The following is an 18,064-nucleotide window of genomic DNA, read 5'->3' as shown; positions in this document are numbered from 1 at the left end:
CCTGAGGGGGCCTGTGGCTTGTTCAGAGGCTTGGAAAGCAGCACAGGCATTGACTGTTGTTTAAAACCAGGTGGATCTGAAAGCTACAGCAGCTCCTCCTTTGGCGGAGCGGGCGGCTACACGCAGTCCCCCGGGGGCTTTGGATCGCCGACACCTTCGCAGGCTGAAAAGAAATCAGTAGGTTGAAAGAGTATTTTGTTTTATTTCATTCTGTCCTGAAGTTCCTAACTCGTCCCTGAGAGAAAATTTATGCGGCCAAAGATGTCAGACATGAACTGATTGGATAATTACCAATTATTGCCTTACTAAATCTTAGAATTAAGTGCTGTAAGTTAAAAAAAAATGAAGTTTCTCCTACTTTCACTTCCACTGTTGAATTAGATTTATTTTGAAATTTACCAATATAGCTAATGAATCAGCCTTGTGGAAAAACTGGACTTGTGTTACTAGCCTATTTTGCATTCTTCATGTATTCGAAATCTTTTTTTTTTTTTAATTAAATGTAATGAGGTTATAAAAAGCGGTGGAAAGAGAATGGTCTTCCAAGTCAGGTAGATCTGTGTTCTGCCATTGCTCTAACACACAGAGTTTCGTTGGACAAATTTCTTAACATCGGGAATCAAATGGGATTACTACTAAATGGGATTAATAATGCAGACCTCACAAGGTTGTTGTGAGACTTAACATTCTGATATATAGTATATATAAAGTGCCTGCCCTGTAGTCACTTTCAATAAATGGTCCCAGATTTGTTTTTTAAGTTTTTACTTATTTAAGTAATCTCTACACCCAGCGTGGGGCACGAACTCAGAACCCCGAGATCGAGTCACACACTTTTCTGACTGAGCCAGCCAGGCACTGCTCATCCCAGATAAAAATTTTTGTTAAAAAGAACACGAGTGTTGGAGCCAGGATAGATAGTGTCCAGAATCAACTTTTAACTGGCAGTATCTTTAGTGCAACAAACTTGAACCTTGTGGCCCTTGGTTTTTCTCATCTGATAATGGCACTAGTACTACTTATATCAAAGGGTGGTTCTGAGAATTGATAAATAAGGTAATGTAATGTATAGGAAAGCGATCTGTAAAAAGCTATCCAAATACTTGTTATTCAGTCTTTCAGAAATGAGTTTGCATTTAACAACCACTATTGATTTCATCCTTTAAATACAAGGTTGATTTGGCTACTCGTTAGGTGTCATTCAGATGTGGAGTTAAGATTCAGTATTAGCATGTTCTGTATTTTTTGTACAGGTTGATAAGCTTTTACCTAAACTGTGAATTCAGGGGTGTGTGTTAGTGGGAAAGAATTCATTGATAATTCCTATACATTTGGACATTGCTTTATACTTTTCATACAAATTATTACATATAATCCCATAAGGTATTTATTGTTTACTCCATCGTACGACAGAGGGTCTGGGAGGTGAAGGGACTGCCTAAGTAAGTAAGTGGGACTAGACGTGCACACAGGGTGCTGAGCAAATCCAAAATCTGGTGAGCAGCTTCTCTATTGCGGTTTTCTTTCTTCCAGGAAGACCAGAGGGGACTCTAGTACTCTTCGTCTTCCTTGAGGTTGTGAAGGAAAAAACAATAGATCGTTGGTTTTCATCTTTTCTAAGCTTAACTGTTTTCGTTATTCCAGTCGATAGAATTTTTCTCTCAGGATCCCTAGCTTGGGCACTGTATTGACACAGTTTTTTAGAGAATGATGATGGTTATAAGCTGGAGACTCAACCCAGATCTTTTTGTTTTTAAATCTAGTGCCTTTTCCACAGTAAATTAGATAAACACCCTATCTAAAAGCTTCCTATCTACTGTAAACCTTTACATTTTATTGAACCATGTGAAATTTTCAATACGGACAACTTTGTACCCATAGAAATGATGGTTTCATACAATACTGTCAGAGTAACCTCTGACTCATAGTCAGCTAGAAAATAATTTTTTTTTTAAGATTTTATTTATTTATTCGACAGAGAGAGAGAGAGACAGCCAGCGAGAGAGGGGAACACAAGCAGGGGGAGTGGGAGAGGAAGAAGCAGACTCATAGCAGAGGAGCCTGATGTGGGGCTCGATCCCATAACGCCGGAATCACGCCCTGAGCCGAAGGCAGACACTTAACGCTGTGCCACCCAGGCGCCCCAGAAAATAATTTTTTAAGAATTAAATATACTTACGCTGGCACATTCTGTGAATCGCTTTGGAACAAACCAGGAACTCTTGCAATCATAATAGGTCCTCGTTAAAAAAACCAAAAAATATCTGTGATTTGCGATGAATTTGAAGGTATTGCTAACACCTCAGTCGTTACCCATGTGTAACTTTTTACCTGAGGATTAATAACATTTGTTGAATACATACTACATATAGAAGCCGGCATTAGCACTTTTATATACATTATATGTTTTGTTTATAATTTGGAAGGTGGATATCCTCATTTGACAAAAGAGGTGGTGGCATGTCCAGGGCTATGGAGCTGGGATTGAACACAGGTCTATAGGACTGTGTGGCACCAAAGCCTGTGTTCTTGTTCCTAACAGTGGTTCTTAGTTTCTTATGCTGAAAATACAATGAAGGTCTCACCTTTGATAGGTGGAAACAGAATATATCATAGTGAGAGCTTAAAACATGAGACCTCAGCAAATTTAAATCTATAAATACCAATATCACATGTAACTTCACCTATATGATTCCATAAGGTAAAATTGAAAAGCATTGTTGATTCCTCACATCCTTAGTAAAAGCTATTGCAGATCTAAATGGTGAGGAACCCTAGTTGAAAAATAACGTTTGCTGACATTTTTTGAGTCCTGACAATGTGCCAGGTATTAGTCTAGGTACTTCACCATATACTTAGTTTTCATGATTTTATCATTCCTCATTTTACAGATAAGAAAACTAAGATACAAATTAGTTGAAAAACATGACCAAGAACACACTGCTCCTGGGGCGCCTGGGTGGCACAGCGGTTAAGCGTCTGCCTTCGGCTCAGGGCATGATCCCGGCGTTACGGGATCGAGCCCCACATTAGGCTCTTCTGCTATGAGCCTGCTTCTTCCTCTCCCACTCCCCCTGCTTGTGTTCCCTCTCTCGCTGGCTGTCTCTCTCTCTGTCAAATAAATAAATAAAATCTTAAAAAAAAAAAAAAAACAAACCCACTGCTCCTGAGTGATAGAGCCATAATCTTAACCTTGCAAGCTTGATTGCCGCCTTTCGTGATGTGTGCTGGTAGTTGGCAGGGCTTACTTTTTACCGTCCTGGCAATACTCACCATTCAAAATCAGGCTTCAGTAGAAGGAAATGTTGCTAGTATCATGGACCTTCAGGACAAAGCCGCAACTGCTAAATCCATGAGTGCCAAGAGTCTATTATGTTCTGTCTTACATGCAGAATAGCTATTGGGTTGTTGACTTCTGACAGGAGGAACTCTAATCTTTAATCCACCATGCATTTTCTTCCTTGTACTTATTTCCTAAATGAGTTTGTGAGAGTGCCTTTTTACCCCTAGCTTGTAATGCCCATCCCTTACTGTTTTTTTTTACTGTCGACGTTTTCATACTTCAGGGTAGAGCCCGAATGCTACCTCTTGAAAGTGCTAGTATGTTTTTCTGGGATCCCACGTAGTGCATCTCATTCTATAGTATATCAAGGCCAGGTTTGTTATTTACATTTGTGCTTCCATTAGGTAGGAGTGTGTTGAGGGCAAATCCTATTCCGTTTTTCCTGTCTTTATGCCATGAGACAAGCCCTGGCCGGTGGTAGGTGACAATAAGAGTTTACCCCGTTGTTAGGCTGCTTTGGAATAGGATTTCAATGTCCTCGTTAGACATTCTTCTGCCCAACACGTCATGTCGTTTCCCTTTAAGATGTCAGTGTGGCCAAGCCCTTATCCCATTTTCCCCCAGGACTTCCATCTGATTGTCAGAGCATCTGTCCTTAAGAAAGCTATACCTCGAACTTCTGTTACATTTCATCATGAGACTTAGAGCAGCTCCAAAGTTCTGTCTCTGCTGGCCATTACTCAAACCCTTCCCAAATACCCTCTCATGTCATTGGTGACCTGAACAGCCAGCTCCAGCTTGCCCTTGTCCTAAAACTGGAGTTTAAGTTTTGTTCCGGAAGAGGTCATCCTTCCTAATGTTGTCCCCACTCTGGCCTGCTCGTTTTAATGAATCCATAGTGTTACACAAATTTACCCATTGATCAGGAGCTTTGGAGTCAGACACACCTAGTTTGAATTCTAAAATGTGGTATCTGTTAGCTCTCCGATCTTGGTTTCCATCTCTGTGAACCAAGGGTGATGAGGTTCATTCTGAAGATTCAATGTTATGATGTATGTAAAGTGCTTGGCACACGGAAGGTGTTAATGGGTGGTAATTATTATTTTCTTAATTGAATTTATACATTTTCTTTTCAGAGAGCCCGAGCCCAGCACATTGTACCCTGTACCATATCTCAGCTGCTTTCTGCCACTCTGGTTGATGAAATGTTCAAAATTGGGAATGTTGAGATTTCACAGGTAAGTAAAATAGTTTGTGGAAAGAGTCCTTTAATCATGTGAAGAATGAAACAAAAGTTACTTATTTAAAAATATATAAATGTTGTTTTGGTTTCCAGGAAAACCAAACTTTTCTTTCTTTCTGATCTAGGTCACTGTCGTGGGTATAATCAGACATGCAGAGAAGGCCCCAACCAACATCGTGTACAAACTGGATGACATGACCGCCGCGCCCATGGATGTCCGTCAGTGGGTTGACACAGACGTAAGCAGTTATTTTTGAATTAGGGCAGGGTGACTTTGGGACTCTGGAGATGTTGGACTTTTTTAGTCTTTTGAATTTCTTAGTATAAGTATAATTTATAAGTAAGACATCAAAGGCAGAAACACTGAAATGAAAGGTTAATACATTTGAATTCATAAAAGTTTAAAATGTTCCAGACTTCACTATACTGTAAGCAAAGTTAGAAGGCAAGTGAGAGGAGACACTAGAACGTAAACTCTGTGAAAACAGAGATTTTTTATTTATTTATTCATTTTTTTAGAGAAGGAAGGGGTGGTGGGACAGAGGTAGAGGGAGATAGAGAATCTTAAGCAGGCTCCACACAGGGCTCAATTTCACAACCCTGAGATCATGACGTGAGCCTAAATCAAGAGTGAGACATTTAACCAACCGAGCCACCCAGGCACCCCGCCATTTTAAATTTATTAAATTAGCATAGGAAAAAAAAGAATGACAGTGTCCACTTCTGTTAAGAGTAGTAGCTAACACAGTGACTCTAGCACTTAGTAGGCACTTAACTAAATATTTGTTGACTGATTTGTCATTGTCAAGGAAAATGGATATCATCCTACCTTGATGATTTAAGTATAATTGGTATAACCTACCTCAAAAACCAGCTGGTGATCAGAATCATCCATCATAAAAATGTTGATGTCGCACTCCACCGCTAGAGGTTTACATTAAGGAAGTCATTAAAGATGTGTGCAAAGATTCAGTTGTAAGAGTGTTGATCATAGCACTGTTTATAATAATGAAAAATTAAACACAGTTTCAGGGACGCCTGGGTGGCTCAATTGGTTAAGTGTCCAACTCTCATTTTACGCTCAGATCATGATCTCAGGGTTGTAAGATGGAGCCCTGATTTGGGCTCTGCGCTCAGCGGGGAGTCTGCTTCCTTCTCCCTCTACCCTTGCCCCTCCCCCATTTGTGTGCACTCTCTCTCAAATAAAAAAAAAAAAACAATTTCAGGGTGCCTGGGTGGCTAAGTTGGTTAAGAGTCTGCCTTCGGCTCAGATCACTATCCCAGAGTCCCGGGATTGAGCCCCGCATCGGGCGCCCTGCTCAGTGGGGAGCCTGCTTCTCCCTCTCCAGCTCCCCCTACTTGTGCTCGCTCACTCTCTCTGTCACTCTTTCTCACTGTCAAATAAATAAATAAAATCTTAAAAAAAAAAAGAATTATTAAGAAAAAAATTTCAAAATGCAAGCAATAGGGCACTATTAAACCATGGTATATTTATGATATATGACAGGTGATATAGAGATGTATATATACTGTCACAAAGTGTTTACCATAAACTTGAGAGGAAAAGAGCATGTTACAAGATGGTATATATGGTATGACCCCATTTTTGCAAAGCAACATGTATGTGAGTATCTCTGTAAACATAGAGAAAATAAAGGAAATCTGTACTTTTTATCCTTTTTATTTTTAATTGGGTAAAAGACCCTTGGTTTTTTATCTTTTAAAAATACATTCATCATAGAAAATTTGGATCATAAACACTTTGTATACTATTTTCACTTAAGAAAGCACAAGGTGTGGGACGCCTGGGTGGCTCAGTTGGTTAAGCGTCTGCCTTAGGCTCAGGTCATGATCCCAGGGTCCTGGAATCTAGTCCCACTTAGGGCTCCCTGCTCAGCAGGGAGTCTACTTCTCCCTCTCCCACTCCCACTTCTTGTGCTCTCTCTGTCTCTGACAAATAAATAAAATCTTTAAAAAAAAAAAAAAAGCACAAGTTGTCTATGGAGAAATAACCTGGTAGTTTTGCATCCTTTAATTTTGCTTCTTGGAAAAATACAGGATAATTCGTTCAACAATTATTGGAGTACCAATTTTGAACCAGACTGTGCTTGGTCCCATGTATACAAAGAATGAGAAAGACACAGTCCTTGCCATCAAGTGGAGTGGTAAATACTATAGGCGCCTTATACTACAGGAGCAAACAAAATGTACCATGCTTACTTACAAAACATTTAAAAGTCACCTGAAATCCCACATTCCAGAGAGGACAATTGCTCTAACAGGTTTTGGTAAATATCTATTCAGACAATTTTGTCTGTATACAATCTGTACATACAGATGTATGCAGTCTTACTGCTGATGATATACAATTGCTCTGTAATATGTTCTCCTCGCTGAAAGAACTATATTGTGGAACTGATTTCTTAATGTCAGTAAATAGAGATTTCCACCATCAGTTTTAGCAACTGCCTAGTCATCATAAGGCTACATCGTCCCTTAATAGTAGCTCCAGTCAGGGAACATTCAGGTTGCTTCCAACCATTTGCTATAATAGACAGTGAGTGTCTTCGTGTCTGTCTCTTCATGATGAGATAATCTCCTTAAGATGAGTTCCTAAAAGTAGATTTTCTAGTTTTAAATATACATTTTACATTTTTTATCTTTTTTCTAAACTTACATTTACATTTTTACATATTTATTGCCTTCCATAAAGGTGCCAGTTTCCACTTAATTAGTGCATGAGCGTGCCCAGTTCTCCACACCCTTTCTAACAGTGGGTTTTATGAATCAGACATCTTTATGGGTTTTTTTTTTAATATTTTATTTATTTATCTGACACAGAGAGAGAGCGTGCAAGCAAGGGGAGCTGGAGAGGGAGAAGCAGGCTCCCCACTGAGCAGGGCGCCTGATGCGGGGCTTGATCCCAGGACCCTGAGCCAAAGGCAAAAGCTTAACTGACTGATCCACCCAGGTGCCCCTGAATCAGACATTTTTGGATGCTAGTTCAAAAAAATACAGTTTTATCAGTGAGAAGTTTCTCATTTTTGAAATTGTTTTTCTTTGGTTTGGACGAGATTCAAATTTTTTTTTTTTTTAAAGATTTATTTATTTATTTGACAGAGATAGAGACAGCCAGCGAGAGAGGGAACACAAGGGGGGAGTGGGAGAAGAAGAAGCAGGCTCATAGCGGAAGAGCCCGATGTGGGGCTCCGATCCCATAACGCCGGGATCACGCCCTGAGCCGAAGGCAGATGCTTAACCGCTGTGCCACCCAGGCGCCCCTCAAATTTTCTTAAAACTGTATTTAATGTTAATTTGTGGGGTTTTTTTTTGTAAATTGTCTCTTTAAGCCCTTTGATTGTTTGTTTATTTTTGTTTCTAGAAGCTTGAAAAATAGCAACCTCTCATCATAATTACACAGTTTCTCTAGTTATCTTTTAACTTTGTAAAGTTTCTCGTGGTCTCAGATTATTTTTCAAATGTTCATGTGTCCATTCTTCTTTTTTCTTTTTTTTAAATAATTAAGTCTGACCTATTTGAAATATAGATATATATAGATAAATAGTTTTTTTGTTTTGTTTTGTTTTTTTTTAGAGAGGGAGTCGGGGTAGGATCAGAGGGAGAGAGAGAGAGAATCCCGGGCAGGCTTCATGCGCAGTGCGGAGCCTGAGGCAGGGCTGGATCCCATAACCCTGAGATCATGACCTGAGCTGAAATTAAGAGTTGGATGCTTAACCAACTGAGCCACCCAGGTGCCCTGTAATATACTTTAATAAAAGAAGGGAAATGCAGATCTAGCTTTACTTTTTCTAATTTGTTTTACGACGTCCTATATTGAAATACGAAGTTTTATCTGTATAGATTCAGCTATGTAAAATAATAGGGAGGATGAAATGCAAAAACAAGTTGATCTCCAGATGATGAGACTTGGGGTGTTCTTTTATTTTTAAACAAATATGTTTTACTTTCTAGTTTTTTATACTTACACACATAAATTTATGTATATATGCATATATTTTTTTTCTTTTTTTTTTAAGGTTTTGTTTTTAACTAATCTCTACACCCAGCATGGGCCTTGAACATACAAACTTGAGATTAAGAGCCACATGCTCTACCAGCTGAGCCAGCCAGGCATCCCTATACTTAAACATTTTAATCAGAAAAGAACCTCAAGATTTAGCTTATACATATTTCTTATGAATAGTATGTACGTAGTTTAGAAAACTCAAAAAGAAATATTAAAATAAATTATAATTATCCTAGTTAACCATCATTAACATTCTGGTGTGTCTTTTCCTCCACGTGGGAAAGCAGCTTTTTTTCTCTGTGTCACAGCTGGTCTTCTCAGACAATAAATAGAAATCTACGTTATTAGTTGTGAAGTATCCCGTTATATGAATGTGACTGTTGTTGGCTATTTAGGTTGTTTTCAGTTTTTTAGTACTTTAAACTATGCCATATGAATATTCCTAAGGCTAAATTTTTTTTAAGTTTTATTTATTTAAGTAACCTCTACACCCAATGTGGGGCTCAAACTCACGACACTCAGATCAAGAGCTGCATTTAAAGCTAAATCTTGGGGCGCTGGGGTGGCTCAGTCAGTTTAGCGTCTGCCTCAGGCTCAGGTCGTGATCTCAGGGTCCTGGGAGTGAGCCCCACATTGGGTTCCCTGCGCAGTGGGGAGCCTGTCTCTCCCTCTGCCGCTCCCCCTGCTTGTGTGTGCACACACGCTCTCTCTCTCAAATAAATAAAATCTTTAAAAATAAATAAAGCTAAATCTTCATGCATGTTCTTAATTATTTCCTTAAATTCTTAAATGTAGAACTGCTGTGCTGGTAAGTATATCCACCAGAAAGTTGTGTGCGCAACAGCACTGGGCAGGAGTGCGTAATTGTTTGCTTTTTTGATAATGTACATAACCTAGAACTTTGGAACTGGAGATTATCTTGAGAGGTCTTTTTATTCTAATGTCTGATTTTCTAAAAAGGTCAATTCCAAAAGGTAGGCAAACTAGTTAGTGCCACATGCGGCTCCTTTAGTTCTCTTACTTTATAATGCTCTCTTTCTGTATGTAATTTAGCAATTTTTTTGTTTTGTTTTGTCTTTTAGCGGTTTTAAAGTTTCACCAGCATCCCTAAAACCTTCAAGTGATATGTTTGTATTTATCTTTTAGGATGCCAGCAGTGAAAACACAGTGGTTCCTCCAGAGACATATGTGAAAGTGGCTGGCCATCTGAGATCTTTTCAGGTAAAGTCAGAAAAAAATGATAGTTAAAATATATTTGCATGAGGCAATTTCTGTATTCATGCCTGAGTTTAGTATACTTAAGATTGAACCAAGTCTTTCTGTTAAATGGCTATTAGATTAAAATTACTTCATTATTCTCTTCAAAGAGAAATAATGGGTTGTTAGCTTAATATAAAGCTAACGGAGGGGTGCCCAGCTGGCTCAGTCAGAATAGCATGCAACTCTTGATCTCTGGGTTGAGTTCAAGCCCCACAGTGGGGAAATCACTTAAAAATAAAAATCTTAAAAAAAAAAAAAAAAAAAACCCACAACTAATGGAATGGTAGAGAAAGAATGGAATCCCTGCCTACAATTGCCATCCGTGGTATGCACTAAGGGTAAAAGGGAGGACACTGGATTCGGAGTCAGGAGACTATACTCTGCTTGGTTTGTTAACCTTGGGCGTTATTGAACAACTCTGAGCTGGTTTTGTGTTTTTCTCCCATTGATGACTATATTAGGATCAACGTTGAGTTAAAAAATTTTAAGTATATAACACATTTTTTCCGTATTGGCAAAATATTATAACCAAGACAAGTGCCACGGTGTTTTAACCTAAAGTTGATTTGAATGTGTTCATCCTTTATTCACATTTTTCTCTTTATTTTATTAGAACAAAAAAAGCCTTGTAGCCTTTAAGATCATGCCTCTGGAGGATATGAATGAGTTCACCACACATATTCTGGAAGTTGTCAATGCACACATGACCCTGAGCAAATCTAACAGCCAGGTGAGCAACTGTACTCTCAGAGTTTTTCCTCTTCTCTGGAAAAACATAGACAGCTTCTGTGCTCTGGCTTCGATTTTCTTGATGTCTTGAAGGTTGAGCCAGAAGAACGGCCTCACTCAGTCCTCAGAACATTTTCTTCATGTTATTTTATTTCAAAGGAAGCACTCGTATTTCTCTCAGGATTACGAGTTCCTCTAACCCCACTGACTTAGGCTGAGGCCTAAGACAACCTTCAAGTGTAGACACATAATTGTAGACTGAGTGCTCAGCTCCAGGATTATATTCAGACAAAAATCCCAATAGGGACACCATTTTACTGCTTTTCTTCCAACCTGTTGGCTAAATAGGAAAAATTATGCACCATTATTTTGTCCCTGAAGTTATCTTCCCCGCTTCATATTGAAACTTTTCAACATTATTTTCTGCTGTGTAGATTCCATGTGGCCAGTGCATGTAGGGCCACACAGAGGATTTGTTCGTTCTTGTATTAGAATGTCCTTAGATTGGGGTGCCTGGCTGGCTCAGTTGGTATGGTAGAGCATGTCACTCTTGATCTTGGGATGGTGAGTTCAAGCCCCACATTGGGTGCGGAGCCTACTTAAAAAAAAAAGTCCTTAGATGATTCTGGTGCCCAGGTGGAGGATTATTGGTTACAGAGGAGGAGAGGCTAGAAAACTCATGAGCCGCTAAGGATGCCATTGCATACTATTCAGTGCCAAACAATTTGGTAAGCACTGGGGATACAGAGAGAAATCCATTCACTTATTCCTTCCTTTGAGAAATAGTTATTGAGCCTGGTATGTTCCAATCATTATTCTAGGCCCTTAGCAGGTTTCAACTAGGGAGTGACATGGTCTGATGTGTCTTTTAAAAAATTCAGTTGGGCTGGCCTGCTGTATGGAATGTAGATTATGAGGCACCAGGAATAGCAACAGAATTCATCTGGGAATGGTAGCAACAGCTGGGATAAGGAGTGGTTGGATTCTGACGTATTTTGAAGGTAGAGCTGACAGGACTTCTTGGTGGGTTACATATAGGATATAAAGAGGGAGGATTCAAAAATGACTTCTAGGTTTGGGGCTTGAGCAACTAAGTGAAGCTAGCACATTTGGAGGGTAAAATCCAGAGTTCTGTTTGGACTTACCAAGTATGAGGCGCCAGGTAGATATCCAAGTGGAGAGCAGAATGGATGATTGACTGTGTAGAGGTGGGATCCAAGGGAGAGTTCAGGGCTAGAGGCGGAACTTCGGGAGTCATCATGTAGGTGATATTTAAAGCCTTGGCTGAGATGAGATAACTGGGGAGTTAAGAGGTCAAAGACCTGAGCTCTGGGACACAGTAACCTTTAGAAGTCTGGAGTAGAACAGGAGCCAGTGGAAGTCAAAAAAGCTGCCAGTAGGGCACGAGGAAACCAGGCAATGTGATTCTGTAGAATATTCTGAAAAGAGTATTTTAGGAAGGAGGGGGTGGTGATCAACTGCAGAATGCTGCCTTGAAGTCAAGGCAGGTGATGAGAGATGTCTGCTCCTGGATTTGGAAACCTGGATCTTCAAAGGGCAGCTTTGGTAGAGGGTGCGGGAAATGGGCTCAAAAGAACAGAATTGGGTAGAAAGTTTAGGGTGTTTATTTTATTACCATACTTAATGGCATATATATGTATATATGACATATTTCATAAAGTGATTTTTAAAGTGAGAATGGGTGGTTAGGGAGTGGAAATTGGGGGTATAGACAGTTATATTGAGGCGTAAATAAAACACCCTTTCCCACAAGGAGTTTGTGTTTGAGCAGTGCAGATTCAGATCACCTAAGCAGTAAAAGCAGGATAAGTGGCAAGCACAGGGTGTCATGGAAGCACAGAGAAGGGTTTTCTATCCTGACCTGGACATCAAGAAAGACCCCTTGGAGGAGGTGATGCCTAAACCAAGTCCTAAAAGATACATGAGGTGGGATTACCTGATGCAGGACATGAGGCCCTTTCGGCAGAGTTTCTGGGTGAGAAATAGTGTTCAGTTCAGTATTAGTTCGTTTACCTCAAAGCAATAGGCATTTAAAGAGCATTTATTGAATGAATGCGCCTCCTGACTGGATGGGATTTCTCCTGACGAGCTCCCACAGTGCTCTTATATCTGTTTTGGGTACTTAACACATTTGATGTTCTATCATCCTTATTTATTCAGTTCCGTGGATGAAACACTGAGCACGTACTGCACCAGGCACTGTGAAAATGGAGGGGCTTGAGGTGGAAAGTGCAAGACGAACAGTGTGATGGCTGCTGCAAGAGGGAATGGGCCAAACACTGTGAGAGCCAAGAAGGAAGAAAGTGGCTGACTCGGCTTGGGGCATGTTGGAAAGCTCTGCAAAGGCAGTGGCAATTAAGTTGGGCTTTGAAGGATGAGAAGTCAGTGTTTACCAGGCAGGTGAGGGGAGGAACATTCCAGACAGGGAACAGCAGGCTCGGGGCAGAGGCATGTTTGTGGTTGGCAAGAAGTCCAGGTGCAGCTGGGGAGTAAAGTGTGCTGAGAAGGAATGGTCAAGAATAAACCAGATTTTGACTTCTAGTTGTGGCAGGTCCTGAATGTCTAGGTTTATATTATTTTCACCGGCAGGGGGAGCCACCTGAAAGCTTTCCAGCAGAGGAGGGACATGATCCGAAGCTGTTAACATGCAGTAGCAAAGGGGGTGTTGACTGGAGTAGGAGAGACTAGCGAGATGCCGTTGGGAGGCCAGGGTGAGGAACAGGGACTTGAGCTCCACGAAGCTTGTGTGATAGGCTGTGGTGACATGTTGTGGGAGGTGAGTGAATGGACTCACAGAGGACGGAAGTCTGCAGGACTGGGTTAGCCTTACTGAGGTGGGATAGAGGAGGGCAGGCAGGTTTGGGGAGGGTCCTAATCTTACTTCAGAGTATGTGAGAGAGTGAGGTGGACGTGTTCAGTCCATGGCTGGGAGCAAGAGTTGGTGGCCCAGGAGGAGGTCTGGGTTGGAATCCTGGGGGAGCTATCAGCCTCTGGGAGCTAGGTAGAGAAAAAAGCTGGCGAGGGATACTGAGAAGGTAGAGTTTGAGAGGTAAGTGGAGAACCAGAAGAGCATGCCATCAAGAAACCTAGGGAGCAGTGGGTACTTTTCAAGAGGAGTGGGGTCAGCGTGCCGTTCTGAGAGGTAGCGTTAGGACAGAAAGAAACTGTTGGGTATATTGGTTGAAAAGTCATTGGTGACTTCGGTGAGAAGAGTTTCAGAAGCACATTCAGTGAGAGTGCAAATATAGTGGGCTGGGGAGTGACTAAGAAGAAAGGAAATGGAAACAGTGATTATAGACTGTTGTTATTAAAAATTTGGTAATAAAAAAAGAACAGTGATGGGAACTGTTTTTTTTCTCTCCTCGTCATGCTTCATGCCTACGTGACAGTAAATGCTTGAGTGGGGGACAGGGGGTGAAATGGGTGAACACTTACCATGGTGAGCATCTGGTAATGTATAGAGTTGTTGAATCACTGTTACACAGCTGAAACTAATATATATAACATTGTGTGTCAACTATACTTTAATAATAAAAATTTTTTAATAATAATAAAATTAGGAGCAAGGTAAGAATTCCCAAAAATAAATAAGTAAATGAGAGAGCGAGTGCATGTTTGAATAATAAAGCACCAAGTATAGGTGTACCATTATAGCAAATGTCCAGGTAATTTTCTTCTCGGTGCTAGTTTTTCTCTGAACCCTCAATAGCGCAAAAACAAGAAGGAGCTAGGAGGTACTTTTCTCTCTGATATTATGTGCTTCGGAGAACACACTTTTATCTTCCTTTGAAATACTTGTTAATGATGATAGTTGTTCCTTCCAGCGTAAGCAATTGTTATTGGGAAAACGGCCTAAATTATTTTTGTGAGCTGCTCATTCACAGGTTGTAACACAGTAACAAGGACTGTTTAAATTGGTACGTTTTCTAATGCTGTGAACTTCTTTCTTAATTCAGCCCCCAGCAGGGAGAGCACCTATCAGCAATCCAGGAATGGGTGAAACAGCTAACTTTGGTGGGAATAGCTCCATGCCAGCAAATGGTCTCACTGTGGCCCAAAACCAGGTAAACACTGAGTGGCTCCAGAAATTTGAGACACGGACAGTTTTAAATTTGCTACTTCCTTAAGGATTCTAAGACTGTCTAAGGACCTGACTCATTTCTTTCTTATCAAGGGACTCTGGTTTACATAAGGGAGTTGACTGGAGTAGTTGCTACAATCTTTCTCATTTGAATCTTCAGGTGCTGAATTTGATTAAGGCTTGTCCAAGACCTGAAGGATTAAACTTTCAGGATCTCAAGAACCAGCTCCAACACATGACTGTAGCCTCCATAAAGTGAGTATTTGGTTTTCATCAGCTGGGGCTCCAGAATTGTACCCATTTTACCTCACCAGAATTTCCTGGTAATGAGAAGTGAATTACAAATAAAAATAAAACCATCAGCTGCCATCTCATTGACAGAAGGGAAATTGTTTGGTCATGCGAAGATAGAAAAAGGACTCACAAAGATGGTGCTACCCGTCGCCTCACTGATTCACTCGTTCATTTAACAAATAGCGATTCCCATTATGTGCAGGGGATATAATTTTGAGCAAAATTGACCAGATAAAATTTGACCTTTTGTGGAATTCAATTTGGAGGCGTGAGATCCTTAGCTCCGGGTCCTCAGATGTACAGTCCCATTGGTGTTACTGTTTCCACTGTGGAGATGTACATCTGGCTGTCTGGACCTGAAACCATATCGGTCCTTCCAGCATCCTTCTGATTCCATGTTAGACGAACAGCTTCCTGATTCCAGTTTACCAATCAGACAAGCTGAGTATTTCGGTGCTTTTGATAGTTCCTTGTTATTGTAAATCAGTTAATATTCTAGGTTTACATAGAAAAGAAAGGCTCAGGTCTAATTTAATTTCCTGTTTTATAAAATGAAGATATTAATTCCTATCTCAGACTTCCGGTGATTATGAGGTACAGAAACACTATCACATAGTAGTTGCTGTATGAATTATTACTGATATTAAATTTGTTATCTGTTATTAAAATATCGTTAATAAACATTATTAAATACGTTACACTGATCCTGAGGGTTTTGAAGGGTTTGAAGGTGTCCTCGCATTTCTGGAAAAGACCTTTTCTTTACACCCTGCAACTTTACTTCCCAGGGAGTTGGTGGGTGGGTAGGGAGAAGGAACTTTGAAAAATAGCTGTTTATGCTAGGAGTTTTATGTGTAAGCTGGACTGCATTTTTAGATTTTTGTTTCAATTTGTTTGGACTAGCATTTGAGTTAGGCTCTATTTTCTGGGCTTTACACAGTTTAGAAGAGGGGTCCAAGGCAGCTCTAATAGCCATTTTCTCCATGCATTATCTCACTTTTGCAATTTTACTGGCACTTCTCCCCGCAAGAGCCTTCTGTGAGCAAAACGGCTGTGACTTCCTAGCTAAGAAAGAAAGTGGAAAGTGAGCAAAATCGATGTTTGGCCATCTCCAAAGTCAGTTTCCTTTCTTCTGCATCAGTTTGAAAATGAGCCTTTTTTTTCCTTCCTTTCTTTCTAGGCAAGCTGTGGATTTTCTTAGCAACGAGGGACACATCTATTCCACTGTGGACGATGATCATTTTAAATCCACAGACGCAGACTGACTGGGTCTGTTTGAGTACCCAAGACATTTTCCAGGTGGACCTGTTTTCATAATCTCTGTCTTCAGTTGTGCATCTGTTTGGCCAGTTGACTTCTAGGGAGTAGCTTTCATCTAGAAAGGGTCTCATTTAACATCCTTCTGAAACTTAACTGCTCTTTTGGCTTTTTGTTTGTTGTTATTTTTGTTTTTTGAAGCTCAGTTTTGGTCAGTTGACAAGAATAAGAATGTAAAGATGGGTGGACTTTCTTAAAGAGGTTATAAATCGGGGCTCCTGAGTGGCTGAGTTAAGCATCTGCCTTCGGCTCAGGTCATGATCCCAGAGTCCTGGGCCCAGCTCAGCGGGGAGACTGCGTCTCCCTCTGCCCCTCCCCCTGCTTGTGTGCACACACGCCCTCTCTCTCTCTGTGTCAGATAAATAGATAAAATCTTCAAAAAAAAAAGAAGAAGAAGTTAAAAATCACTTGTTTACAACATCAGGACAGTTGGAAGTGGAAGAAATATGCTTCCCAGAGTTGGGGCGGTGTTACTTAAAGAATACTCAGGAGTTTCTGGTCCTATTATGTTCCCTGTGGAGAGATGAGCAGGACTAGGGCCTTCAGCAGGGAGCTGGCCAAGAAACCCACTAACCTCTGCCTGGTTTTTATTCCCCCCTTTGGTTGGTTATATGCTATTATTTTCAGAATTGCACTTTCCTTCACCTTGTCATGACTGCTGCCGAAAGTGTGTCTTTATGAACATGAAGTTCTAGAGTAGTGGCCTTGTGAGGGCAGAGGGGAGAAAGATATTATTTCAGTTTTGTACCAAATAAGTACCTTCGTATGTTTAATAAAAGCTCCACTGCAGAATTTGTGAAAATGTTATTTTTTTCCTGAGCTGGTATAATTACTACTTCGTCATCCAAGGTGTGTAACATAGCTTGACTTGGTTTTGAAATCCTGGCTTGCCCCTTTTAGTTAGGATCTTGAGCAGGCTACGTCAGTTCTGAGGACCTCCCGTTTCCTTATTTATGAAGACAATTGTGTCTTCACAGGTGTGTTGTGAAAATTGAGTAAAATAATGTTTGCTAAGCATCTAGCATTGCCGTTGTTAGAGGTTATAAAGTGGACCTTAATCTTGACTCTAGCAATATGTGGTCACGTAAGTGAATTGACCTCGAGATGAGACTGTCTTAAGGGGTCCTGGGTGGCTCAGCCGGTTAAGCATCTGCCTTTGGTTCAGGTCATGATCCCGGGGCCCTGGGATCAAGCCCCGAGTTGGCTCCCTGCTCAGTGGGGAGCCTGCCTCTCCCTCTCCTTTCTCCCTCTGCCCCTCCCCCTGCTCGTGTGTGCACTCTCTCTCTTGCTCACTCTCTCTCAAGTAAATAAAATCTTTGAAAAAAAAGAAAAGATGAGACCGTCTAAAGGCCTACAGCCTTTGGCCAGCTTAATCTGTTCCGTTTCTTATGGGAGAGCAAACTACCTCAAAGATGTTTTTGACAACTCCAGAATGTAAGCTCCGTCTTGAATAAAAGAACTAATTCTGAGGTAAGTTAATGAGGTGTAGCATGCAAACAAAAATTCTATAACTGCTTTAAACCATGTTTCAAAATGAAACCTACTAGCAGCCGTGTGGAAAATGCCCCACCCTCTGGTTTCTAAAAGTGAACAGGTCTGGTTGTTGTTCTTGTACCTACAGAATGGTTCCTATCTAGGGAGCTAGACTGATACTCAAAAGTCAGTCAACCAGTATTTTTGTCTGCAAGTCTGTCCATTCTTGACTATTTTCTGAAAGAAAAGGCACTGGCTAAAAACAGGTTAAAAATCATATTTGAAGGGCGCCTTGGCACAGTTGGTTAAGCATCTGACACGGTTTTGGCTCAGGTC

General features: G+C 40.6%; 1 protein-coding gene across 1 annotated transcript in view; it reads left to right on the top strand.

Moving 5' to 3' along the window:
* Positions 1–17,047, top strand: part of RPA2 (replication protein A2) — a 17,613-nt gene extending 566 nt beyond the window's left edge. The window contains exons 2-9 of the mRNA XM_002913326.4: positions 71–177; positions 4,420–4,521; positions 4,652–4,765; positions 9,700–9,774; positions 10,427–10,543; positions 14,520–14,627; positions 14,805–14,899; positions 16,119–17,047. Of these exons, the coding sequence (XP_002913372.3) occupies positions 71–177; positions 4,420–4,521; positions 4,652–4,765; positions 9,700–9,774; positions 10,427–10,543; positions 14,520–14,627; positions 14,805–14,899; positions 16,119–16,203 (803 nt within the window). The 3' untranslated portion in view covers positions 16,204–17,047. The remainder of the gene's footprint in view (positions 1–70; positions 178–4,419; positions 4,522–4,651; positions 4,766–9,699; positions 9,775–10,426; positions 10,544–14,519; positions 14,628–14,804; positions 14,900–16,118) is intronic.
* The last annotated feature ends 1,017 nt before the right edge of the window (positions 17,048–18,064 follow it).

Source organism: Ailuropoda melanoleuca, chromosome 2 (genome assembly GCF_002007445.2).
Source record: "Ailuropoda melanoleuca isolate Jingjing chromosome 2, ASM200744v2, whole genome shotgun sequence".
Taxonomy (NCBI): Eukaryota; Metazoa; Chordata; class Mammalia; order Carnivora; family Ursidae; genus Ailuropoda; species Ailuropoda melanoleuca.
Note: the sequence above shows the minus strand (reverse complement) of the source record. Positions and strands in the feature narration are given on the sequence as shown.